Here is a 27,170-nt window from a genome sequence, read left to right on the forward strand (position 1 = left end):
CAACTTTCAGAATCAAACATACCATTTAACAATGGAATTTTCTAGGTAGAAATATATCTTACATTATTTTCTAACTGTGCTGCTAGAATAACGCTAAATTGTGCCACTAAAAAGTTATCTTTAGTGACACACACACACACACAACTGGAGTTAAATACAAGGGTTTGTCTTGTCACGATACCATAAAATTGTCCTACGATACAGCCTAAGTATCGCCATACCATGCAGATGCAGTATTGTGTTAATTTATAATTCAAACTTTCATAAATACACAGGCTAGTTGTAAATGAAAACAGACCAGATTCCCTCTGAATACTTCATTAATGAGAATGAATAACTGGATATTGCTAACAATAACTGATATTTAGATGTGGTATTTAGCTGTGCATTTGCACAGCAATTACAATTGCTTAAATAATGTTATGAGATTAATGTTTTAAATATAAAACTATAAATAGGCATATAGAAATATGAAATGTAGGGAAAATATTAAATAATAGGCCTACTTTTAGATGGGAAACTAAAGCCGCTATAGGTGGCAGCAAGTGTTCATGAGTCAGTGAATCCTTCAACCGATTTGTTCAAATTCCTATAATTTAAATGCAACGTCATGCCACGATTACAGTATCAAACCAATGTGTCAGAGCTGAATATATGCAAGTTTAAAGGGTTTTTAGATTTATTCTCATCATGTAAGCACATGTTATCGTTTCGAGAAGAGCAATGCAGTGAACATGAGAGCATATTGCAGAAAATTTATATTTACTGATGACTACTATAAACTATTGAATATAATGCTGACAATAATGTCAAAGTCACTAGCCTATGTGAGAAGACTTGATGTGTGAATACTTGGAGGACTTGGATGGATTGATAATGCCTGATAATAAATGATTTCATCAAAGCACTGAACAAAGTGCATGACAGGAATAATCCAGGAAAAAAGTCTTTAATTCAGAAATACTCAGGGAAACAGAATACACAACACCTCAACATTGACTAGACAGGACAAAGAACTGGATAGAACAGGGAGCATATATGCATATATACAAGACTAAACGAGGGAACTATTGAGCTAATTAAACAACATGTGAACTGAATGAAACAGGCACATACAGTACATGGAAATAAGGTCAACTGACAGGGCACACAGGTAAACAGGACAGAACCAAGCGGCAGCCTTCCGGTCTCTCTCTTGAATCCAACACGCAAGTGACTTAGACTGCAATTCATCGACTGACCGCTAGAGACACGCTTCAAAAGGTACAAAAAGTGGTTTTGGTCTATATAGCTAATTTTTCCCTTCCTGAAAACTGTGAGGGGGTGAATTTTTTTTATAACTCTTCCGTTGAAATTATATTAAGCCTTAAAATTCTGCACAATTAAGGGCGTGGCCACTTGAGTGACAGGTGGATTGCCGCTGCTGTCACTACTAGCCGTTTGTCTGCTGGCTGTTAGCGTCACGTGACCTCAGCTAATCCCGTCTCTTTGCCCATTTTCGGTTATCCAGGAGTGACGCGCTGCCAAGATGGTGACGGCCGGCTCCGCCCACTTTGGGCTTAAAAAATGCTCTTTAGAAAATTACGGGTGACGTCATGGACACTACGTCCATATTTATTTACAGTCTATGGACAGAACCAAAAACCCAATGAAACAAAGTAAAAACAGCATTGTATACTCCTCCGGAGTACACAAGTTACAACTGAGGAGGAGGGCGGGGGCTCTGGAGGGGGACGTGGAAGAGAAGAAAGACACGAACAGTCCAGGGCAAACAAAACAGTCAATGGGGGAGTGGAGAAGGAGCCAGATGATAGTCCAGCCAGGATGAGGCCCCAGGGCTGAGTTGAGGAAGGGAGGAGGATTGGTGGAGTCTTGGCTGGGGATGACCGATGGAGATGGAGCCGCTGGAGATAAAGACCCAGGTGGAGCTGACGAGACGAAGAGCCCACGCAACATGGCTGGCACTGGAGACCGAGGTGGAGCCTCGGCGAGGAGCATCCGAGGTGGAACCAAGGAGCCTGAGGGCTGATGCGAAGCCGGTGGGACGAGGGAGCCCTGTGGAGCCGTCAGGATGATGGTTTCTGGTGGAGCCGAGGGAGGGAGGTGCCAAGGTGGAGCTGACAGGTCCACAGGAGTAGAGTGATGAGTTCGCAGGCTGGGAGCGGAGCCAGGGGAACCTCCCTACTGGGCCGAGCTGGAGGACTGAAGCTCTGAGGCAGATCCTCAGAAAAAAGGTATTTTAAAAGGCCATGGTGGCCCCTGATTCTCTCTGGCACGGTAGTTGCCGGCTCACAGACTCACAAATCACAATGGGGCATTTGCTGAGGGCGGGGCGAGAACAATTAGAGAGCAGACGGCTCCCCTGTAATGCTTTTGAATCGCTCTTTTGGTACTTTGATTATGTCATACACCAATCGGTCTGCACAGCGGCACTTCTAGTCGAACACACCTATTAATTTCTGAAGGATCATGTGACATTTTTAAAAGAAAACCAAGGCATCATAACTAAAAAGTCCACTTTAAAGTCCAGCTACAATGTCAAAATAAAACACTTATTAAAAAATATCAAATATTTATTTAAATCTATTTACTTGCTAGTCATATGACTATTTAAAAATATCAGAGAAGAGTGAATATGTAAATGTGTTGTTAAATTATTGAAATGTTAACTTAATTTCTCAGGGGGTTCATATTTTATGTCTAAGGGGTTCGGCTGGCAAAAAAGTTTGGGGTTTGAGGTTGGATTGAGCTTGAATCCTCTATCCTTTTTGAACAAGAAAATATTCATCAATCAAGCTTAATTACGATTAGTTAACCTTGACAGCTGTAAAAGTAAAAATGTGGTTAAAGTTTGCGAGAGAGTTCCATATGTAATACTTAACTATTTTATATGCAAAGATGTCAGCCAATCACAGCAGTGGGCGTTTACACTGAAGTCTCACAGCAGACACGCCCCTTTAAATCAGAGGCTAAAATCAGGGTAGGACAAATTCAACAAAAATTGATGTAAAAATCATACTAACATTATAAGTGCACCCCAGGAAACATTATAAAACAATGCAGTTTATGTCCCCTTTAACAAAGAAAATTACACATACAGTACAGTACACACTAGTAGCCCACTGTAACACGCACAACACTACGCTCCCATGATAACACATCCAGTGTGGACAGTTCACTCGAGAACAGACGTGATAAGAGATAATGCGCTGATTCTGTGTTGGGTCACTTTAACTGACCCGGGAGGAGGTTCCTGCTCGAGTTCCTGTTTTGGATTTCCTGACAGCCAACTTACTGTTTTCTTAAATTTGTAAAGTTTACTCTGGACTGCATATACGGACTCTTCATCGCACGGTCATCAGAGTGACAAACGTAAAATATATATATATCTTCCATTGTATCGATTTGATTACGAATGTCTGGATATTAGTAAGCACGTAGATTATGTATAGGCTACTATTATGCAAATCTGTTCTTCCTCTTTATGCTTTCATTCTGTGGCCACATCAATGCAATGTAGAAACGTGTTGCTATTGTTTGCTACAGATTTAGTCTTGAATATCTGGTACAAACAAAGGTAGGCTGCTCTGTATTTGTTGTGCTTTCGGTTGACACCTGTGGTTGAAGTAGCCGGAGGAACACTGCGGATGATTTTGATGGTTTGAGGTTTACCCATGGTTGTTAACCTAGCTAACTATCGGTTAACTGAAATGTCCAACAAGAAAAATGTCACCTCGGTCAGAAAATATGTTTCGACTTCGAAGCTGTCGCCATCTCTGTAAAGCCGTACAGATTCTGATTCTTATCGCTCTGAAGGGAAAACTGAACAGTTGTTCTCACCCTGACAGGTTGTAGCCAAGTTTTTTTTTTTAATGTCAAGTCAAGAGGGCAAAAATATTCAGATGTTATAATTTTGTGACAGCACCCAGTTTATGACCTGTAACAACTAACTTGTCTCCCCTCTAGTTCCCGATGGTAAAATAAACAGCAACCTTTTTTGTGGCACCCAGAATCTGTTGTGTTTACTTCCCTGTTTGTCGAAGCTAATCTGTTCTGAGGCGGGTACCAAACCAATGCTTTTTTGCTTTTTTGAGTCATAACCAAAAAAAAAAACTTTATTTCCCAAATATTCATTACAAATGTGGCTTCTGAAGCAGCAATTAGGTGTCTACACAGATTGTTTAAAGTCGAGATCAAAATTGACAATTTATATGGAATTCTGCAGTATTTATTAGTAAATTAGTTTTTGTTTTAAATTCATGTGCCTTGAAATCTTTAATCAAAATAACTTCCTCCCTCTTGCAGAAACATCTCTTCTCTGATGATGTTTACACTGGCGTGAGGGCGGGGCAACCTGTCACTCACATGAGATCCACCAATCGCAAACCACAAACATCCAATCAATTCCCCATGGACAGAATCAAGCCACGCCCATAACTTCCCCTTGTGTGGTTAATAAAGTAGTTAACTAAACTTAAAAATTTGTTCTTGTTCCAGAAGCCATTGTGGTGACGAATTGGGTCCTATTCGCAAATTGGGTCTCGGGCCCCAAGTGATCACATTGGCTCAAATTACTTTGAATAGGCACTTGCCCGTTTACAATTCCTACAAAATCATGTTATGATAAATGCTGTTTGAATTAACGTTATAATGACCATTAATGTTTGTATTAATTGGCCTATGTACTAGCATAGCATACAGATACCCGATTAGCCTGATAGCTGAGTTTATACATGCATTTGTACTTACCCTACATGTATTCACAATGTAATTATGTGTTAAATTAAGTGTTAAATTTCCAAATATTTCAGTTTTAAAAAGAATGTAATCATGTTAATTTATTCACTTAACAGGCTATTATTATTATTTATTTATTTATTTATTAACTTACAGTTTTATCAAGTGAAAGAAATCTTCATTTTGTTTTAGGCTATGCACTATATAGTAAGTTACACATATTTACAATTAATATTGTTTGTACGTGCTTAGTATAATCATTAACTGATTTCGAGGGAGGACCCGATTTCGTCATGACACTGTTCAATCAGATATATGTCGCAATTGAAAAGAAAAGACTATCGCAGATTCGCAACTTCAGTTTCATGCTGACTTTAATGCTGCTCAGAGGTGGCATAGTTGCATTTACACAGCAATTACTACTGTATAATTTGATTCTAGGGTCTGAGATGGATCAGAGCAGGCATAATTTCTGGCTTTTATGCAGCATTATGACTTTACACAGAAGTTTGAGCAGGGACAGAGCAGCCTTAATTTTCGGATGTTACTTTTATATGCACAGCGTTTTTGCTGTTAAATTTTGCTGGAAAAAAATCTCATAAGCTGTAAATAGGCATTTTAATGACATTGAGTGAACTTGCTCCATTTTGATCAATGAAATGTACGTTTGTAATTTTTTTTTTTTTTTTTTAATAATGGTGGAAATCTCTCTCTCTTTCTCTATTTCTTACTATACAGAAGTTGACTACAAGCTCGAAGACTTTCCAATAAGTTTTATTTTGAATTTCCTCCACTCATAAAGATGGAGGAGGCGTATACAGCGCTGTATCAGGAGTTTGTCCGTCTCCAGTCTCTCTGCTTAAAACAAGCAGCAATGCTACAACATCTCTCTGACACACTGCAACGACAACAAGGTCAAAGGACTCAAATAAACCACCAGTTTTCAGTACTTCATGTATTATTCATATCTTAATGTATTAAATGATTGTAGAGACTGTGATAAATGATTTAAATGACACTGATGTTCACTTTCAGAGTCGGCCAACCTGTGCCAGTGTACAGCGAAAGAGACGGGACGCCAACCCCATCCTGCAGAATCCCACGAATCTCGGAGACATCCCACTGAAACACGCATACTGAACCCTCAAAGTACAGGATTCTCATTATGAAAGTTATTCTACACTGATGTAAATAGTTTTAAAATACAACAAAGATTAGAAGAAAATACTACTTTAAAATGTCATTTTTAATTCAGTGTTACAAGTCATTTCATTGTAAATAATTGTGAAATTTACAAGCAATTTCTGAGTGAAAGTTGTCAGTGTACCATTGATATTACTTCCTTTTGTAAATCTTTTGAGCGCCAGTTTTTTCATTCTGCTGTTTATGTGTTTGTTTTTCAGCTGCTCATGATCTCAGTCACATTGATAGAGGACTAGACCAACTGCTTCTTAACCTGGACGTGTCCGATCAGAAACGAGGTAGCCACGATAATGTGGTTTTCCATAATCCCGTAAAGACGGCTGAAAACAGTGCCTGGGATGACCTGAGGAAAGTTGAGCAACATTATTATGCTAACCAGACTTCACAGCGGCTGCGGGTTTGTATTATAGCTGTTTTTAGTTAGCTTTGGTTCACTCTGGTTTTCTTTTCGGTTTTAAGCTCCTAAACTTTAAGAATGACTTTTAATTTATTGTGCCTAGTCCTTCTGACCACACCTCCTGCTAAACCTCTTTCTACACTCTTGTTAGAAAAGGTTCTATATAAAACCTTGAAAGCCTTCTGTCAGACACTTCATATATAGAAACAGTGGTTAATAAGACATATTATGGATTTGGTTTAATTTTTTAATGAAATTCTATTACTTAAACAGCTCGTAAACTAAACTAGACAAAAAATGTAAGTAACCCCCATAAACGAATTATGCAAGAATTTAAAGTCCCCCTGTAGTCAATAATTTTATCCCTTAAAACTCATCTTTGATCACCAAAATGACGCATTTAAATGTTTTCTCCTTGAAAAAAAATCTTTATGCCTTTAAATAGCTTGAGTGTAACTATGAATACGCGGTTCTATGAATATGCAAATGAGCCCCACCTCCACTCACTCACTCAGCTCAGAGATCCACTGGTTGACGATCACACGTTGATCTGATTGGTTACAAGGTAGTTTGTGACGTCAGAAACACCAGCGATTTCAAAGCGTGTTTTTGAGACTGTCTTTGGTTCACTGCAGTTTTAAGGAGAAAATACTCAGCAATGCTGTCAACTTATGAATTTACTCGTGGTTTGTCTTAAATCACATTAAAAACACCACACAGTCATAATGTGACATATTTTGTTCATTTTGGTGATCAAAGATGACTTTTAAGGGATAAAAATGACAAGGACTAGACTAAGAAGGACACAGCCATCCGTTTGATGCGCGCCCTAAGAGTTTACAATCTGATGTGTGTGAAAAGAGTGTTTGTCTGTCCCACAGAGGCCCTGGTCATCCTCCTTTCTGGACAGCGAGTTGGTCAGTCAAGCGGGAGGGCTGTTCATGTCTGGAATGACGCTGCAGTCGCAGGTGTGTGAGTTCTGTCACGCTGTGTTTCCGGGACACACAAGCACCCGTGGAGAGTTTCTGCGTCACCTCACTACACACATGACCTGAAGAAAAGCAGTGCTGGGAATCAAATTCACACAAAAAAAAGTGGATTTTGAAAATATTTAAGGTTAGGTCAGTGATGGTCAAGATTTCTTTTTATTAAATTGTAATGCATACTAAGCTGTAGTGCAAACACATAATGGCCTGGTTTCACAGACAGGGTTTAGATTAAGCCAGGATTAAGCCTTCATTCAATTAGGACATTTAAAGCTGCACTCGGCAAGATTTTTTTGATCATATTCACTGAAACCGACACTATGATCCGACAGAACAACAAAAATCAGCCTGTTTTAGAAAAAAACCCGCGCTTCTACCTCCACCTGGAGCCTGTTATTTGTTTTGCAAAAAGCCACCGCTCCCGGTTCTTCTGGTCCAATCAGCGCAGGGCTGTGTGAGATCTGACTGTCAATCACAGTTCGTGCACACGCCACAGATCCCCCCTCCCCCGTGCACGTTACAACATCACATGCACACTCCTGAAGTTCGCAGGTGTGTTGGATTGTACGAAACGTGATGGCGGAGAGAAAATCTACTAACAAGCTTCCAATTCCTCGGTTAACAACCAGAGCTAGGAGGTCCAAAACAACCAAGGAAAATAAAAAGATGCTTCGATGCTGAAGAGACGGGCGTGTTCACAGAAAATCTGACGAGCACGAACTCGATGGGAGGGTGCTCGCTGGTAGTGGGGGAGGGGCATGATAGTTGTAAACATTCAACATTTTGGCTAAGTCCCCTCAATCTGCCAGACTTGCCGACTGCAGCTTTAAGTAGCTTTTATTAACATGCCTTAAAAAAGCATTACTGGTGTGAATCTTGAGACAAAACAATGCCATATTTTAAGATAAATCACTGCAAGATGCTTTCAGTTAAAACAGCTCAAACATGCATTTTAGTTGGGGACTAGTTTAAGCCTTATCTGTGAAACTGAGGGGAATATGATAAAGCAGGAAGAATAACAAAAATGTTACACATGCACATATTTGTTTATCACGTGATGATTCATCTCCTGTCCTAATTATATGGTTCCATCTCAGAAAAGTATTTGCTTTGTACAAATAGAAATATATCTTTTTTCTTTTTTTTAAATTGAATTGACTGTTTTTACCCAAATGCTGTATTTTCACTACCCTATGATAGTGAATAGTGCTGTCTATCAATTAAAGATTAAATACACTATAAAATGATGTTTTGTGGGGCATTAATGGATCATACCAACAGGCGGCATGAATGCTGTAAAACCTCATTAGATTACTATTATGTTTAGGCTACATGTAAATCAATGGTATCCCAGCAAACAGGGAATGTTCTCAGAACTTCAGCTAACGTTCTGGCAAGGTTCTCTCAAAGTTGTAAAGAAACATTCTTTCAGTAACAATAATAGAACATTTATTCAAAGTTATCTGGTCTTTAATAATGTTCTCAAAATGTTATTATCAAAAACATTATTTAAACATCATTAATGGAACGCTTTTTTTCCGAAACATTCGTCTAACATTTTTGAAATGTTACTACTTGTTTCAGAACATTCAGAAAACATTCAAAAGTAACGTTATCATTATGTTTGCAAAATGAAATGTTCCCTTAACATTTGTATAACTGAGAACATTTTTGAAATCGCTGGTGTTTCTGACGTCACAAAATATCTTGTAACCAATCAGGTCAACATGTGATCGTCAACGAGTGGATCTCTGAGCTGAGTGAGTGAGTGGAGGCGGGGCTCATTTGCATATTCATAGAACCACCTATACTAAATGAAGCAAGGGTGTAGAGTTACATTCAAGCTATTTTAAGGCATGAAGAAATGATTTTTCACCAAAAAAAACTTTACAAATATGACAAAAACAAAGTTTTGAGCGTTTAGATAACATTCAGAATCATAACTTAATGGGAACGTTAGGAAAATGTACGTGGAACAATTTATTTTTTTTACCTGAGATGATTATTGCCATTAAGGCATAATTTGATAAAGATTTTTACATGACATGACGAATCTCTTTAGTCTTGTATACATCCTACTTGCCATTACTTTTTATTAAGTGTTGCTTTAAACACATGCTAACCAGTTTATCCAGTATGCATGTTTGGGTTTCTGTCCTCTGTACTTTTGTGTTCCACGGATAAAGAAATCTATGCAGGTCATGAGGGTAATTGAATGATGACAGAATTTAAATATTTGACTTTCCCTTCAATCACTGGTCTTTACAAGCACATTGCATCAATTTAATGATTACAGATTGATTAATCCAGTAAAGGTGAATTTTTCAGAATTTAAACAATTAAGACAGGTTTCCAAAACACTCCCCCATCTGTAAGATTGATGATGATGATGATGATGATGATGATGATGATGATGATGTCAGGATCGGGCCAGTGAATCACAGGCATCATCTGTCTGGGTTTGCTGAGATGAGACTGGGGCGAGTGGGTTATGGATCAGTGTGACAGAAACCTCAAAATTCTCTATACATTTTCATGTGCAGTACTTTAATTTCTTGAGACAGACAAAAAGCAGCATATGGGACAAAAGTTGTTGTAAAACAAAGTTTCTATATTTTTTTACACTATTAGCAAGTAACAGTCTCAAGACGTAAAACAGAAACATTACGATATAATTTATTGAGGAATTAAAAAATAAATACTCTGTCATTAAAGAGGCCACAGATATATTTCTAATATTGGAGATGTAAAGCACAAATTCATTATAGCCATTCAACCTTTAAACAGTGAGAATACTATTCTTCCCATGATTCATTTGAATCATTTACACATTGTTGTAACCTCGGAAATCTACTAAAATATGAGCATTTAGAGTTGATATATTAATATTCACTGCATCAGTAGAAGTAAATAGTGTCAGGGTTTCTCAATAAAATCAATTTCATGATCCAAAACATGTAAAGGTTAACCTATTTTGCCCGCTGTAGGCTACATAATAAAGTGTTTGAGCAGTTTATATAAAGCGTATTCTAGCATTGTCATTGGTTGGATTAAATGAACACGCACCTCATGAACTTTTGTTTAAAACGGCATCGAAACTGAGAAAATGTACTGAAACCTACATCCCAATGTCTCACAGCTCTTCAAACGAGAAGCATGCCATTTATCCTAATAAATAATGGTTTGGTAATGGATAAAAATTAGCACCGTCTGTCAAGTCAAAATATCCTGACCAAGAAAATGAAATGTATTTGTAACACGTTGTTTGTGCTAGCCTGCGTTTGCTTCAACTTTCATTTGAAAAGACACAACTTTTTGTCTGTAAATGTTCTAATAATGAAGGTCGCGAACCGAACACCATGGCTGCGTGATATCCGACCCGAGTTCAACACAGAATGCCGGTTATGGGTCGTCTTTGGTGTTCGCTGGACTGATGCTTCTGTTACTCGATCCTCTCCTCTCGGACACCTTCTCCTCCATATCTACGAGAATATAAACAAAGTTACTTTTATTTAAATTTGAGTCATTTTTGACTATCAATAGGGTTGGGAGCACAATACAGTACTTTACAGTATCACAATTTCATCAATTGTTATAGGCTTGCTCACACTGACACTCTTAAAGGTTAAACTGACTTAACTTGAATGAGCAAATTGCCTTTGAAAGTGACACATTCCCATTGAAAACAACAAGCAAGACAGTTGATTGTCAGGATTGTCCTGCACATTGATGTAAAGAGTTATCAAGAGTATATGGAACTGGGAGAGTTTGTATCACTAGGTTTCTCATTGCATTTCTACTTGTGTTATTATTGAGGTGATTATGCTTTTAGACAAGTGGATACCTGATTGATTAAACAGCTGACACTAAGGCTACGTCTAATTTGAAACCGGATACATTTGAAATGTTAATGTCCACACTAGCATTTTCTAAGTTGCGTGTTCAAACTGAAAACGTTCAAATCGTCTTACTGCACATGCGTAAAACTTAATAAAAGCTCACTGAAATTATACCGAGAGACCAGATATAATAAAGATCTCACACTATTCTTCTGGCACAATCATTTTATTGATTTTGGTGAGAATCAAATTGCACTCAATCGCTGTTTTGATGCAGGACAGCATTCAAGTAAATTTTCTCTTATCTTTGCAGGAAATAGGACGATTGTACAGTGTAACATTTATCTTTAGCAACACATAAAAGTAAATATTGGGCAAATATCGGTATAAACAGATTTCTATTGGTACAATATGCGTCATAACTAAACGTGCGTCATCGTTTTTAAATGCCTCAATTTTCGAAGTCCACACACTACAATGCCATTTTCAAATGTAAAAAAAGTGTCTTAAAAAAAATATTTCACAGGATAAGTTTTTGACTATGATACTGTTTTCATCTCTGTGTAATTAACAAAAGCACTAATTTGTGAAAACAGTGATGTCATGCGTATTATGTGTTCAGTCAATAAGACCTTATGCGCCAGAGAAACAATAGTGCAGCCACCTTTAGTATTTTGTTTTTGAACTTCAGTTTTTGCGGCATCGCTTTAGCTGGTGAAGTGGATTTTTCTTGTTGTAGAGTTAATTAAAGTTATCATGTTTGAAGCGGATATCATAACTATGGAAGCTTGTTTCCGCCACTGAATAATAAATAAATAATAATAATTGTGACTTTTTATCTCACAATTCTGACTTTTTTTCTCACAATTGCGATTTATCAAGTCAGAATTGTGACTTTTTTTCTCAGAATTGCGAGATATGAAGTCAGAATTGTGAGAAATAAAGTCGCAATTCTGAGAAATAAAGTCGCAATTGCGAGATATAAAGTCACAATTGCGAGATATAAAGTCACAATTGCGAGATATAAAGTCGCAATTCTGAGAAATAAAGTCACAATTGCGAGATATAAAGTCGCAATTCTGAGAAATAAAGTCGCAACTGGGAGATATAAAGTCGCAATTCTGAGAAATAAAGTCGCAATTGCGAGATATAAAGTCAGAATTGCATGATATAAAGTCGCAATTGCGTGTTATAAAGTCAGAATTGTGAGATACAAACTATTCTGAGGTAAAAAAAAAAAAAAAAAAAGTCTGTCTTTTTTTTCCTTAGAATTGGACTTTATATCTCACAATTCTGAGAAAAGATGTCAGAATTGCGAGATATAAACTCGCAATTATGTTATAAAGTCAGAATTGCGAGAAAAAAAGTCAGAATTCTGACTTTATATCTCGCAATTCTGACTTTATAACACGCAATTCTGACTTTATAACACGCAATTGCGAGTTTATTTCACGCAATTTTGACTTTATATCTCGCAATTCTGACTTTATAACACGCAATTGCGAGTTTATATCTCGCAATTCTGACTTTATAACACGCAATTCTGACTTTATATCTCGCAATTCTGACTTTATAACACGCAATTCTGACTTTATATCTCGCAATTCTGACTTTATAACACGCAATTCTGACTTTATAACACGCAATTCTGACTTTATATCTCGCAATTCTGACTTTATAACACGCAATTCTGACTTTATATCTCGTAATTCTGACTTTATAACACGCAATTGCGACTTTATTTCACGCAATTCTGACTTTATAGCTCGCAATTCTGAGAAATAAAGTCAGAATTGCGAGATGTAAACTCGCAATTGTGAGATAAAAAGTCGCAATTATCTTTTAAAATGTTTTATTTTGTGGCGGAAACAAGCTTCCATACATAACAGATGTCAGTAGACCGGGAAGTTTTTAAAACAAGCGGTTAATTTATAAATCCGTAAGATCTTACCTTCATGCCGTAGAAATACAAACCGGAAGACAGAACACAACGAGCGCAGCGCTGAAAAGGGGCGGAGCTACGTGAGGTCTATAGAGTGGAGCAGGGATGATGTCAGAACCCAGAAGTCTGATTTGCTGCTGGTTCCTTCAAGATTTACCTATGGGGTTTTATAATGGGGTTTAAAATTTATGAGTAAAATAAAGCCTGTGTTAAACATAACTTGACGATAGTATCTGCACCACTCTATGGCGCGTAGTGTTTCTTAACAAAGTGACATCGCAACTGGCTTGGCTGCAGAATAAAGCGTTTTTAGTCGTTTTTTGCAGAACCGTGTGGGGATCGTTTTGACAACGTTATCATCTGTACGCAAATAATCGCAAAGGAAAGTCTTATCCGTTTTTAGTAGCCTACATCGTTGTCGAGTAAACGTGCCCTCAGTGTGGACGACCAAAATATATAAAATATGTGTTTTCAAACGTATCCGGTATTTGTTACAGCAATGCAATAAAACATTATATTAAAACTCTTTATTGTTATGTGAAGGCAGAACAATGCTGAGGAATGTAAGTGCAGAATGATTGACAGCGCAATGAAATGAGGAACTTGCATTTTCACTTGAAGGAGAGACAAAAAACCCAGAGAAAGACTGATTAAAGCTCATTTTTGGCCACTGAACAGAAGCACTGGTGAGTTTGCTCATTAAGAGAGAGAGAGAGAGAGAGAGACTGCATACTGCCCACATGGTTTATTTTTACTCTGTCTTTCTGAGTCAAAGCGACGCCCTTCTCACTCCCTCCTACTCATTCACCCCCTCTTTCTCTCCATCCATCCATCCGCCCTCCACTCACACATTTTCATGAGCTTTGACGTCAGACAGGGAAGAGGGGCTCCAGTTTATCACCCACACACACTTCCTGTGGCCCCCTCCGCCCAAACACATTTCTCTTCTCATTTCTCTTTTATTCTGCAGTCCCTAATGACGATGTCTGACTGAGATGTTTGCCTCTGCAAGAGCTTCTCAAATTCATTGACAATCTCTGATTCATCCCATCCAAGATGAGCAAAATTAGCTAACCAGATAAGTACAAGAAATCCATTTGTCACTGTTCTTCTTTACATTCCTCTGAGACACTTCAAGGTGTGTTAGTCTCTTCACTATCATCTCTAGTAAAAATGAATTATTTCATAGCGAACCTGAAGCCTTTAAAGGAAATTTCAGTAACACTTTACAATAAAATCTCATATGTTAACATTAGTTAAAGGGTTAGTTCACCCAAAAATGTAAATTCTGTCATTAATTTCTCACCCTCATGTCGTTGCAAAGACTTTCGCTTATCTTCAGAACACAAATGAAGATCTTTTTGATGTAATCTGAGAGATTTCTGTCCCTCCATTGACAGCTACGCAACTACCACTTTAACACTTCAAAAAGTTCATAAAGAGATCGTAAAACTAATCTGTGAATTGAGCGGTTTAGTCAAAATTTTCTGAAGAGTTTTGATCACTTTATATAATGAACAAATTGCTTAGTTGCGTAGCGGTCTATGACATGAGGGTGAGTAATTAATGACAGAATTTTCATTTGCGCGTGAACTAACTCTTTAATAATAAGGTGAATAGATCCCTAGGGTTCTGACTTAATTATAAAGAACCCAAAAAGGTTCTGTATTAATAAAAATGTCTTAAATTATTGCATAATTTCAATTAAAAAAGTATGTTAACATGCTGTTTAACTCATAACATTTAATCAAAATGAAAAAATAATTATAACAAAATGAAAGAATTAAAACTAAATCCATAAACTGATCCCATGATGGGAACCTCAAAAGGTTCTATATATGAAGCGACTGACAGAACCTTCTCATCATGTACTTTACTATAGTTTTAGGATTAGTTGCAATAATGTGTGTTTTACTGTTATTAAGTATATGTAGCGTAACTACACCCCCTTAAAATAAAGTGTCATCAAAAAAATGAAACGCTTATATACGTTTTACCCGTTGAGGCAGATAAACAACAAGGCAGATAATCATCTGATGGTATAATCATCTCTTTTTTTGGCAATTTAAGTTTCAAACTATGTTTTGTACCCTATTCATGGTGCATGAAAAGCGTGGTTTATGTTATAAAACATCACAGAATTCACCTGAAATCTGTCTCTTTTCTGACCCTAGGCTGACTTTGCTTGCGTGGTCACGTGACACCATTCTAGCCAATCTGAGGCCCTCATCCATGAGAGTTTGCTGCATGAGCTGGCGACTCCAGGTGATGAGGCCAGTGGTGTCGGTGGGGGGGTGAGGGGATGAGGACGGGTGCAACTGAGGGCTGATATCTATCAAGACACACACAATTAGACAAACATGCCTCTCAATCACGTTACGGTTTCTTTCAGCAATGTTTCAACCAGACACGAGTATGAATGGACAAAAATGTGGAAAATCTTGCATGATCTTTACGTCAAAGTAACCCTTTTTACGTGTGAAGAGGCCCTGCATGGCACAATGTGGGACAGTGATGGTTTTGGGGTTACACGTCTAGGATTTACTGACAAACACTGGAGTCAAAGTAATAATACTAAAATTCTTACCTTGTGTTAAACTATCTAGACTTTCTCCAGAGAGGCTGTTGTCATCTGCTGTAGATCTGATATCACTATTGGCTACTGGGTCCTTAGACAGCCTGTCCGAATCTGTGACCTGTAACATGTTAGTATTATGTGTTTTGTAACAGTAGTTGATTTGTTTCAATATAAAATATTTCCAGTGTTGGGGAAAGTTACTTTTTTACTTTGCATTACAATATTCCGTTACTCCCCCCAAAATAATTAATTACGTTACTTTGTTACATTTTTTGTAAAGTAATGCGTTACGTTACTTTTGCGTTTCTTTTTCTCAGCTCTTCGAGATTTTTTTTAAGCAAGTGTTTAACGCAGTAATTTATTCAACAACATAGTCTATATAACATCCACCTTCAGTAAAAACACATATGAATATTATTATTCTGAGCACTTTGAATATTTCCTGATCCTTGTACGCTATAAATAAGCTTTCTTAACATCATGGGTTATATAACATACCGTACAACTGAAAAGTAATGTGTTTTGTTACTTTTGTACTTTTTATCTGTTTGCGCGCATGCATGAGTTATGTTTAAGTGCATGTAAGTCATGCATGTTTAAGTGACTACGTTATGGAGAAGAGAGAGAATTTTAATTCAGTGCTTTTAAGCAAATTAAAACATTACATTACTAGTTACATCATAAAAGTAATCCGATTACATAATGCATGTTACTCTTAATGCGTTACCCCAACACTGAATATTTCAACCTGTTTGATAAAGTTACAGATATCGTTATAATATCAATATTTCAAAAGGAGTTCAAAGCTTCTTTTTGAAGTTTGACACTAGAGACCTGCACTCCCGTGGGACTACCTTGCGATGCGGGACAAGATTTGATGAGCGATTGCGGGTTACGGGAGAATAAAATGATTTGCAGGACTCTTGCAACATAGAAATATCTAAGAAATAAAATTAAAGCAAATAAATTGTTATTTATCTATTGCACAAAAGCAACAAGAACAACTAAAATAAAGTTCAAATTATTTACAGGCGCAAGCCAAGCTGCCCATAACTGCAGGTCTAGGATCAGTTTTCTCTACAATAATAGCATATTAGCGAAACAGATTTGGCAAGCGATCCAATGCGTATTTGTATTTGCGCTCCGGAGAGCATCAAAGGTTTCTATTTACAACGTGTTTTTTGCAGCGTTGAGTGATTTAGCCAATCACAGACATATCTGTTGATTTCTTGAACGCAGTGGCCAATCAGAGGTGTTTAAGTTCCCCTCACCACTGAAAATAACAGGTTCGTGAATGTAGATGCTTTGATAACAAATAATTTATCGGGAGCATTTATGCTGGGATGGTAATGTTGTGGCTAGGTGGCACGTAACTTTAAACCGTTTCATTGAACTTTCATGGACGTAATGGAAAAATCTATGCATGCATTCGCCTTCGGGTGGGACTGGGAGGTGGTGACATTTATTTGTGAAAAATCCGTCCCACGCAGGTCTCTATTTGACACCCCAAGTATAGCTAAAGTCAATGACTAACTTCATATCTTTGTTTTCATCTCCTTAGGTATCTTATTACCTTTCTAATCATTTTATTAATACTTCACCTGAGCATATTTCTAGAAGGCTTGTATTCCTTTTTATGCAAATGTATAAATAGACACATATCTTGATGTACTTACATCAAGCTTGATTCTCTTCTGAGCAGTACAGTCAACAGAGGGAGAACAATCATCTGAGTATGTCCTGAGATAATAATATAACAAACTCAGCTCAGATTCCCAGCTCAGAATTCAAAAAAAGTCACAGTAATGAAGTCAAACACTCATCTACTCAATATTCAAGGACAAATGTAGGGGGCGGATTGGCTCGCAGTCAAAATATCGCATTAACTTTAAGTTTTTAGGTCAAATGTCAAATTACACAAATCTGTTTTTCCTATATGAGTTGAAAGATTCTGTCAGATGCATTTATTAGACTATATATTTAGTTAGCATGTTACCAGGTCACACAAACAAAAAGTTGGTGAGATTCTGCTCAGCCTAATGCACAAAGTCTAACACTGATTTTGTGTGTTCTTCAACACCTTTTTAAATTAGAATAAATTTGATGAATTCTGTCCATCATATTTCTGCTGAATCTGTTGGATAAACAACTAAACAGAGTAAAAACAAATAACTGTAAGGTAAATAGTTAAATCTTCAAATTTGCGCTCTTTATCTCAAACCGTGTAGCAGCACCAACAATTAAAATTGGCACTTCAGTTTGTGATTATGTCTTTGCACCATATGGTCTGAAACATAATTATTATTTTTTTCTGATTACTGGGTTTGAGCCAAGTCAAACACAAACCATGGATTCAATTTCTGCCCAACTTTTCTGAAGAACATACTCTAACCTACAGCGTTCATCAGATCATCTTCACCCAATTGAGCTAATATCATCTTCAAAGCTTTTTTGATATAATCAAACCAAATCATGTAATGATTCAAATAATTCAACAGAAAGCACACTTAAAATTACATGAGGGTATCTTCACAGCGCTCTGAGATAATGAAATAAAACTTATGTCATCACAACCAAGACCTGAGGGTACCTGAGCAGTTTGGAGACAGCGCTACCTACTGGTCATGAAATCTAAAGATTTTGCTTATAACTTTGGAAAAGCTCTCCATATTCAGCACTGGGAAATAAGAGACTAGTACAGAATGATCAGTTTCTCTGGATTTACTGTTTATAGGTATGTGTTTGAATAAAATGGAAAAGCTACTCAACATTTCTCCCAAATTCCAAATAGAAATACTGTCATTTAATGCATTTATTTGCAGATAATGCAAAGAAAAAAAGTTCTTATTAATTTTTAAGCAACACAATACTAACGTTTTAATTTAGGAAAAGTTTGGAAATCAAGATTCGGTGGAATAACCCAATCCCAGCTTTCCTGCATCTTGGAATGCTCTCCACCAATCCTTCACATCACATTCCAGAGATGTTCAATTGGGGTCAGGTCTGGAGATTGGGCTGGGTCTTCACAATCTGTCCGATTCAGCCTTTATGTGGTTCCAAACCCGAAAGACTTTCGTTCATCTTCAGAACACAAATGAAGAACTGCTTAATTCATATGGATTAGTTTTATGATCTCTTTATGAACTTTTTGAAGTGTCAAAGTGGTAGTTGCGTAGCTGTCAATGGAGGGACAGAAAACTCTCATATTTCATCAAAAAGATCTTCATTTGTGTTCCGAAGATGAGCGAAAGTCTTACGGGTTTGGAACAACATGAGGGTGAGTAATTAATGACAGAATTTTCATTTTTGGGTGAACTATCCCTTTAAGTACCACCAGATCATCACCGGTCCTCCACCAAATTTCAAAGTGGGTGCTAGATACCGTGGCTTATAGGCCTCTCGAGGTCTCTGTCAAAGCAAAGCTGAAAACTGGACTCATCAGGCTGAAAAGATGAATGAAGTCATGTACAAGGTTAACCTGGAAGAACACCTGCTTCCTTCTGCTCTCAAATGTTACCCAATGTGACTCCAAGTGTGGATGGAGGACCACCAGATCAAGACCCAGTCATGACCAGCCCAATTTCTAGACCCAGTCATGACCAGCCCAATCTCTAGACCTAGTCATGACCAGCCCAATCTCTAGACCCAGTCATGACCAGCCCAATCTCTAGACCCAGTCATGACCAGACCAATCTAGACCCAGTCATGACCAGCCCAATCTCTAGACCTGAACCCCACTGAAAACCTCCGGAGTATGATCAAGAGGAAGATGGATGGCCACAAGCATCAAACAAAGCCATCAAACAAAACTTTTGCTCTAGAAATGGCATAAAAAAGTTTACATAAAAAACAAGTAAGTTAATTTTACTCAAACACATGCCTAAAATTGTAAATCCAGAGAAACTGGTAATTTTGTCTCTTAATTTTTTCCAGAGCTGTATATGTGCGTGCATGTGTTCATCTGAATGTCTGGGTCTATAAAATTCAAATATATTTAACAATATATGCAACCACCTCATACAAATCTTGAAAAAACTAAAAGTCACAGTAAGATTCATTCCTGACCTGTGATGTTTAAATGTTGAGGTGTAGGCACATTCTCTCGCCACTTGTCGTGCTAATGAGAAGAGTTCAACTCTGCGTAACAGCAGAGCGTTGTCCCGGATGCAGAACTGAGCCGCCGCCTCATTGATGAGCATCTAAAAGTGGAAATATGAGAATCAACACTTTGATGTTATTTTAGCAGATCATCTGAGCTCTATGAAAGTGCTTAAATCATGCAAAAACTACCATCTACAAAATGCATTAAACAACATAAACAACTGCTGTCATTTTTTTTATATTTACAACATCTCATATTTTAAAATGGTCGAATTGTACAAGAATCTAGGAGTTGCAGTTATCTTTAAAATGTATCATACATTTACTTTAAGTTGGAAAAACACATGCAAAGACTCATGTGATATTAATTCTCTGAAAATGAAATAGTTGCATTACTGTAGTCATCTAAATCAATGATGTTGTTTTTTTTCTTTCTTTTTTTCTTGAAAAAGTTTTAAATGGGCTTGTAATCAAAAAATTGTAGAATCAAATCTCGCTTGCTAATAAGAACGCTGACATTGCTTGTAAAGAGCAATACCATTGTGCAGCGTTTACTACAGTAAATTTGACCGAACGAGTGGATCTCTGAGTTGGTGCGAGTTAGTGGAGGCGGGACTAATTTGCATATTCATGGGTCTGTGTTTACTAAATGAAGCAAGGGTGTAGTGTTACATTCAAGCTATTTTAAGGCATGAAGCATTTTTCCCAGGAAAAAAAACAAAACTTTTAAATGTGTAATTTTGGTGATCAAAGTTTTAAGGGATACTTACACAGGCAATTTCAAAGGCTATTTACACTAACTCCGCCCACCAATGCCTGGTTGGGCCACACAAGATTAAAAAAGACGCACGCCTTTTGACATGATTGACCCGAGTTCTAGTCCGCCTTTTGCCAAACTCACATATCAGACCAGAAAGGTATTTATTTTCAATAAAAATTAAGATGTGTGATAATGAAGATAAAAGTGTAAATAAAGTGCCTAACGAGTGTTTAATAATAAAGTATTTATCGGGTAAAGTTAGGGGTAGGTGTAGGGAGGGCATATTGTCCCAATAAGGTGGCATCCATTTAATAATTTTAATAAATATAATAATTGACACTCTATGTTATTATTGCATACTGTTTATTTACAACAATACTGGGGTGAAAATAGTATCTGCCACTATTTATAAGTATGCATGGGATCTAACAACTATTTGCACTTATTGCAAAGAACTGCTGCTTTTATATATAGTGTAAATAGAATGTATTGCTATTATCACTTAATGCAAATAGCCGATGCCTAAAATTATTGACTACAGGGGGACTTAAAAAACACTTCAAACTTAAACCTGTCAAACTTGGACCTGCTTCAAACATAAAACCTTCAAACTTCAAACTCTTTCTAACTTAAAACTACTTCAAACTGCTTCGAATAGAAAACTCCTTAAACTACTTCAAACTTGTTAGGCTTTCCGAAGCTTGAAACTTTTCAAACTGTTCTCTTTCACAAACCTCATGATGGGTGAGCTGTTTCCCTTCCCTCCTCTTGGAGTCAAAGCGCCCGTAGATCAGGCTGTATTTGCGTATCTCTTCCTCTTTGCTCTTGTCATGAGGTTCCAGGTTAAAAATGTGGCCCACTGTCTTGGCCATTTTCTTATTGAGTCTCAAAAGCGTCTTCAGCTCGCTTTGATCGGCTTGAGGCATGGTTCTCAGAAGCCGATCGACGCTTTCCTCCACGGCTTTAATGGTCTCAGAGTCCAGCTGACCTCCAGGCCACGGAGACACCACAGAAGAGGAAGAGGAGGAGGAAGAATTAGGGGTTGGAGGACCCAGAAGACGCGAGTGGCAAGCGAAAGGCAGAGAGGGAATGGGCTGGTCTTCATCTAACTCACCAGCTCCATACATTTCAGGGCTGAGCCAGTGAGGGTCCATGGGGGACAGTTTTTCTCTGTACAGATGGTCTGGAGGAACAGGAGACGCCTGTGAACAGGGACTCCTCGGACTGTTATCTCTGAGCGGCGTAAGGCAAGACCCCACTTCTTCTCGTTCACATGGAGAACCTGGCTGACCATTGCTTAAAGATTTTCTTGCACCCATAACCGAGCCAGCAGAACTGGTGCTGTCGATCCTGAGGAGAGGGACTCCACTGGGAGCCACACTGGTGGCTAGTGGTTGGTTGAACAGCGTTGGGTTTGATGCCCAGTCGCGCAGGGCTTTCTGCAAGCGGCGCACGTGAAGGGGTTTTGTGGCCATGCCAACTAGTGCCATGATCTCGAGAAACTCCTCTTCGCCTGCCTCGCACAGCTGTTGGACATCATCGCCTCCCTGCTGGATGAAGGTGTCGTAGTACATCAGAAGGTTTGCTCTCTGTAAAACTCGGTAGAGCTGCAACTCGCCCAGCGTCCGGGGAAGTGACATGACTGCAACAGGATTCCCACAAAGCATGTCATTAGTACCATATACATTATATACTATATATGGTAACACTTTACAATAAGGTTAATTAGTTAACATTAGTTAAAGGTACAATGTGTAGGAATTTCTCCCATCTAGTGGTGAAATTGTATTTTGCATTCAAACAAATAGTGCTCTCTAGCGCCTCGCTTTTTCAAATGCGTGTTGCACCTACGGTAGCCGTTATGTACCAAGAAGCTATGACAACATGTCTTCCAATAGCACTTCATCGAGTTTTCTTTCGGGTGATGAGGTTTAGCCGGTCACGCTTCCTTTTAAATTAAATTTTTCACTTTTTTGGCGACGAGGATTCCTTCTCCTGTGGCTCGGCATAAGTATGATCCTGCATTATGAAGTACCGTGCAGTGCAGCCTTTCAAATTTGCCGGGGAAATGACAAGCGCCTCTCACTGATCTCCTTGTCCGTTTCAGCTGGTTTCAGTCACGTGAGGCTGGCTCTGAACGGAAACGCGCAGTGGAAACGCATTGAGGTAGGCTAATGCTTTTTGTCCCTCTCAGCTATTATAGTTTTTCAAAATGGCGGAACGACATGGAAGCCTCCTTGGACTTACCCGTCCAATGTAAATAAAGATAACAAATTCTTCGCTTACGAGGATAAGTCAGATCATTGGCAGAGGTAATTTTACACCAATAAGGACATATTTATGAATAAAGACATTGATTTTAGCTAATAAAATACTACATAGTGTACCTTTAAATACCTTAATAGCTAACATAAACTAAGAATGAGCAATACTTCTTCAGCATTTATTAACCTTTGTTAATACCAATTTCAACATTTACTTATACATTATTAAAATCAAAGGTTGTATTTGTTAACATTAGTTAATGCACTGTGAACTAGCATTGAACAAACAATGAACAGCTGTATTTTTATTAACTAACATTAACAAAGATTAATAAATACTGTAACAAATGTATTACTCACTGTTAATTCATGTTAGTAAATACATTAACTAATGTTAACTAATGAACTTTATTGTAAAGTGTTACCATATATATATAAACAAATAGGTGTAGAATTTCAGTAAGATGCTAGTAAATTTCACAAATAATTACAGAGAAATGGCAAGCAACACATTGATTTACACATTCAATTTTGATGTACAAAGACTATAATAGTACTTTCTTGTAAAACATACTCCAATAATTTTTTTAAATGTACAGTTTTTTTGTGCAAATTGCGGTAAACGGTAAAACTATTTGAACTACTAATCAGTGTTCTTATAATTACAATAATGAATTGAAATTTCTGCGATAACAATAAAAAGTTTGCAATACAAATCAGCTTAACAGACTGTTTTCAGCCGTACACAAGCTTATGGTAAAATATAGACGGGGCTCCAGACAACTGGAAGTTTCTAAGCAAGTAAGAAAATTGTGATAAATGAAATCCTGGGAGTGAACTGTTGGTATAACTGTTGTGTGTACAGGAAATATAAAAAACATGCGATTAAAAACATACGGAATAAAAATGATACTTTTCATGCAATGTTAGATACAGTTTTATAAATACAGTTTTATAGATAATTGTTCCGGTCACCTCACCACTGCAGAGGTCTGATCAACAGCGGTAGAAAGTGTTTGTTTGAATAATGAATGTGGATCTTGTAGTTTCTGAACAGACTTCATATAGCTGCTCCCTTGATTATATCAAATATCTGTTTAGTTTATCAGTATGGAGCTGTAGGTGTTGTTTCGAAATAAAGAGTATGTATTTATTCGTAATAAATAAGATCATTCAAGATCACAAACAATGAGCTCATTGAAGTAATTATTTAAGTTGAGAAAATAATTATTAAAATATATAGAAAATGTATGTTGATTCAGATTTTACACCATCTGAAGTCCTGGCAGGAGTTGGAGTCTTCTCTTCTGATGTCTTCATAAGAAGCTGGATCCAAACTAGAGCTTCGGGAACTATTTTTATTTTCAAGTGTTTTTCAGTCCAGTTGCAGTGCAGTCAGATTTCCTTCTGCTCCTCCCACAGTACAATATGGAGACTCTTATAAATAAAGGTTCATTTACAGGCGTCAATGAAGAACCATGGAAACTTTCTATTCCACAACAGGTTCTTCATAGTGGAAAAAGGTTCTTTAGATTATTAAAAATGATCTTCACCCGTAAGCCGGGTTCACACTGTACGATTTTGGCCACAATTTGGCCGTCTGAGACAAAAAATTTAAATCCTAAAAGATTCCTCTGATCCTAGGCTAAAATCTGAAGTGTTGGATCGTTAGTTTGACATGTTCACCGACAGCCGATTAATGACCGTTATGATAAAATTTGACCTGTTTTCAGTTGTTTTTTATCTCATTCACTCAGAGACATGCAGACTTCAGAATATCTCAATTTTAAGGGGGTCCTTGAATATTTCACTTTTCTAACTTTAGTTAGTGTGTAATGTTGCTGTTTGAGCATAAACAACATCTGCAAAGTTATACGACCTTCAAAGTTCAAAGCAAAGGGAGATATTTTCTTTTAAAGAAATTGCTTTTTAAGGACTACAACAAACGGCTGGTAGGGACTACAACAAGCTTCTTCCGGGTGTTGATGACGTCACAAACCCTCAAATTTACACAAACCCTGAGAACACGCAACAAAGAGGGTGAGGCCATGTTGGGCTGCTTTAGAAAAGAGGAAGAGTTGTTGTTGCTGTTGTTTTTTACACCCCAGAATAATTTTGTCTTAAGGCTGACGAACTTAGAGAGGTTAAAATGTATTTTTAACACTGTTCCTGAACCTTATAACCTCAAGGTTTGTCTGTGCGCTGCACATTTTACGGAGAACAGTACAATGCAGGGTATACGCACAAACCTCCTGAAGACGTAGCCATTACCATTTTGTCAACACTACATCAATACTGTAATGTTAGTTAGCACGTTAGCGGAGACAAAGCTTTGGCAACTACATAGAGCTTATAATTGGAACTGTTAATAGAAAACACAACTACAAATAATAAGACATACCGACAAGTTGTGATCCATAAACAACAGATTGCCAAAAATGGCCAAATTCTGTGACGTTCTGCTTTATACAGTAAGTTTCATCTGTGACTTGATTCAGTGATTCGATCTGTCGCTTCGCATCAAAGACGGGGTGAATTTATGAATGAAAGTGTGAAAGTTCTGTCACAAAACGATGTGGTTATGTATCCTCGTACTTTTTTAAGTGGGTATACAGTAACCCTTGACCTTTCCAAGTGGGTACGACTATACCACTGCCTATAAGACCTTAAGTTCATCTGCGGAACACGAATTAAGATATTTTTGATGAATTCTTAGAGGTTTCTGAACCAGCAATAGGCAGCAACATCATTGCAACTTTCAAGGTCCAGAAAGGTAGTAAAGACATCGTTAAAATAGTCCATGTGATTATAGTGGTTCAACCTTAATGTTATGAAGCGACGAGAAAACTTTTTGTGCGCAAAAAAAACAAACAAAAATAACGACTTCATTCAACAATTTTTTCTTGTCTGCGTCAGTCTCCTACGCTGTCTAAGTTGTAAATACATTGCAGTGCTTCCCAGTTCTACATCCGAATGCTGGCTCATTATTGGCCAGTTCCTGCATCAGCATCACACACGTGTCGTGGTGCACACGTGACCAGCATCGGCCAATAATGAGCCAGCATTCGGATGTAGAACCCAGAAGCGCTGCAATGTATTTACAATGTAAACAACGTTGTACAGCGTTCCGATGATGAACGAAGGTCTTTGTTACGTCCCCTGGCGTTATTAAGGGTTTTAGGGAATAACATTATTGACACGGACTGATGTCAGTGCAAGCAAATGAAACCAAAGCGCTAAAGGCAAACAACAAGTGTTTATTTACAATAATACAGAGGGAAAATTCCTGGCAAAAACATTGCAACACAGTCACAGTAATTACAGTTATAGTAAAACATACAGGCTACATCTCTCTCTTTTTTTTTTTTTTTGCTTACATAGTTAAAATTCACAAATAATGAGCATAGTTTGTGTAAGCCATTCATATCCAGCAATGGTGTTAAATACAGCCTACAGTATTTTCCTGTGAAAATGTATAACAAAGATAGTACACACTTAAAAATAAATGTTCCAATAGGGGGGTTTCACAGTGATGTCATAAAGAACCATTTTTAGTTCCCCAAAGATCCTTTCAATGTACCGTTCTAAATTTTTTCTTTTTTTCTTAGTATGAAGAACATTTTAAAAATCCAAAGAATCCATTTCCACTATAAAGTAGAACCTTCTGTCCAGTGTAAAATGTTAAAAGTTCTTCATTGAATAAACTGCCAATAAGGAACCTTTGTTTTTGAGAGTGTAACTGCTGAATGTACATCGGTAGGCTAGTTGAACTACTCACCTCGAGAGACTTCAAGACAGAATCCAGGACAGGATCCAGAAGAAACTTGAGCTTCAGTAACCGAAGCGACGGAATCTATAGATGTGCACTGCTATAACTCACTTCAAACTTTTCGTTCTATTTATAGACCTGTATCTTTACGCCTCAAACAAGAAATTCATATTTGTTGTCAGTGCTTGTTAGACCTTATTCCACAGATGTGAGATTGAACTGAAATACTCTTGAAACTCTTGTGTTGTCTAGTCTCTCTCTGCTGTGCTGGCAGAAGCGGTGAGTTAATGACGCTCTTTCGCTGCCTGTGTGGGCGCGAGAAACGCGTGGGCGGACTGCGGCACGCCATCTGACCGAATAAGAGCCTTCCTCTCCGGTCTGAGCTCAGGGGGGAGCGCCTTCCTCTCGCTCTCACAGCAGGGCGTGTGGAGGGACGGGGAATCTGTCCGTTTCACTGTTTAAGCTCATGTCTGTATAAAATGGATAGGATAGGAAACTAAACAGCATTACAGAGACCAATCATATTATAATAAGTAGCCGATTTTATACATGAGCAAACATGACTGCAGTCCGTCAGCTGTGCGGAGGAGTGCC

General features: G+C 37.7%; 2 protein-coding genes across 5 annotated transcripts; one reads left to right on the top strand and one right to left on the bottom strand.

Moving 5' to 3' along the window:
* Positions 1-3,211: 3,211 nt before the first annotated feature.
* Positions 3,212-7,635, top strand: LOC307150300 (uncharacterized protein). 3 transcript variants are annotated; one of them, XM_079857387.1, is made up of 5 exons: positions 3,212-3,372; positions 5,540-5,651; positions 5,773-5,886; positions 6,141-6,337; positions 7,219-7,635. In XM_079857387.1, the coding sequence occupies exons 2-5, from the start codon at positions 5,540-5,542 to the stop codon at positions 7,390-7,392; spliced, it is 597 nt and encodes a 198-aa protein (XP_079713513.1). In that variant the 5' UTR covers positions 3,212-3,372; the 3' UTR covers positions 7,393-7,635. The 3 variants fall into 3 exon arrangements, with proteins under 3 accessions (XP_079713513.1, XP_079713511.1, XP_079713512.1); XM_079857385.1 differs by having other exon boundaries at positions 3,256-3,372; positions 5,476-5,651; XM_079857386.1 differs by lacking the exon at positions 3,212-3,372 and adding an exon at positions 3,474-3,577 and having other exon boundaries at positions 5,476-5,651.
* Positions 7,636-9,848: 2,213 nt separating this feature from the next.
* Positions 9,849-27,170, bottom strand: nab2 (NGFI-A binding protein 2 (EGR1 binding protein 2)). Of its 2 annotated transcripts, XM_079857381.1 has the most exons (7): positions 26,586-27,170; positions 21,278-22,185; positions 19,748-19,881; positions 17,359-17,422; positions 15,692-15,800; positions 15,251-15,436; positions 9,849-10,805 (listed from the first exon to the last, which is right to left on the bottom strand). In XM_079857381.1, exons 2-7 carry the CDS (start codon positions 22,181-22,183, stop codon positions 10,726-10,728), a joined length of 1,479 nt encoding a protein of 492 aa, XP_079713507.1. In that variant the 5' UTR covers positions 22,184-22,185; positions 26,586-27,170; the 3' UTR covers positions 9,849-10,725. The 2 variants fall into 2 exon arrangements, with proteins under 2 accessions (XP_079713507.1, XP_079713508.1); XM_079857382.1 differs by lacking the exon at positions 15,251-15,436 and having other exon boundaries at positions 9,990-10,805; positions 26,586-26,720.

The sequence above is a fragment of the Squalius cephalus genome (genome assembly GCF_949319135.1).
Source record: "Squalius cephalus genome assembly, chromosome: 22".
Classification (NCBI taxonomy): Eukaryota; Metazoa; Chordata; class Actinopteri; order Cypriniformes; family Leuciscidae; genus Squalius; species Squalius cephalus.

Excerpts from the sequence above, each read along its gene's own strand:
- LOC307150300 (XM_079857387.1), top strand. The coding sequence starts at position 5,540 with ATGGAGGAGGCGTATACAGCGCTGTATCAGGAGTTTGTCCGTCTCCAG. Across the intron at positions 5,887-6,140 it reads ACGCATACTGAACCCTCAAA|CTGCTCATGATCTCAGTCAC; the intron begins GTACAGGATTCT and ends TTTGTTTTTCAG. Across the intron at positions 6,338-7,218 it reads AGACTTCACAGCGGCTGCGG|AGGCCCTGGTCATCCTCCTT; the intron begins GTTTGTATTATA and ends TCTGTCCCACAG.
- nab2 (XM_079857381.1), bottom strand. The coding sequence starts at position 22,183 with ATGTCACTTCCCCGGACGCTGGGCGAGTTGCAGCTCTACCGAGTTTTA. Across the intron at positions 15,801-17,358 it reads AGAAGAGAATCAAGCTTGAT|GTCACAGATTCGGACAGGCT; the intron begins GTAAGTACATCA and ends AACATGTTACAG. Across the intron at positions 15,437-15,691 it reads TCTAGATAGTTTAACACAAG|ATATCAGCCCTCAGTTGCAC; the intron begins GTAAGAATTTTA and ends GTGTCTTGATAG.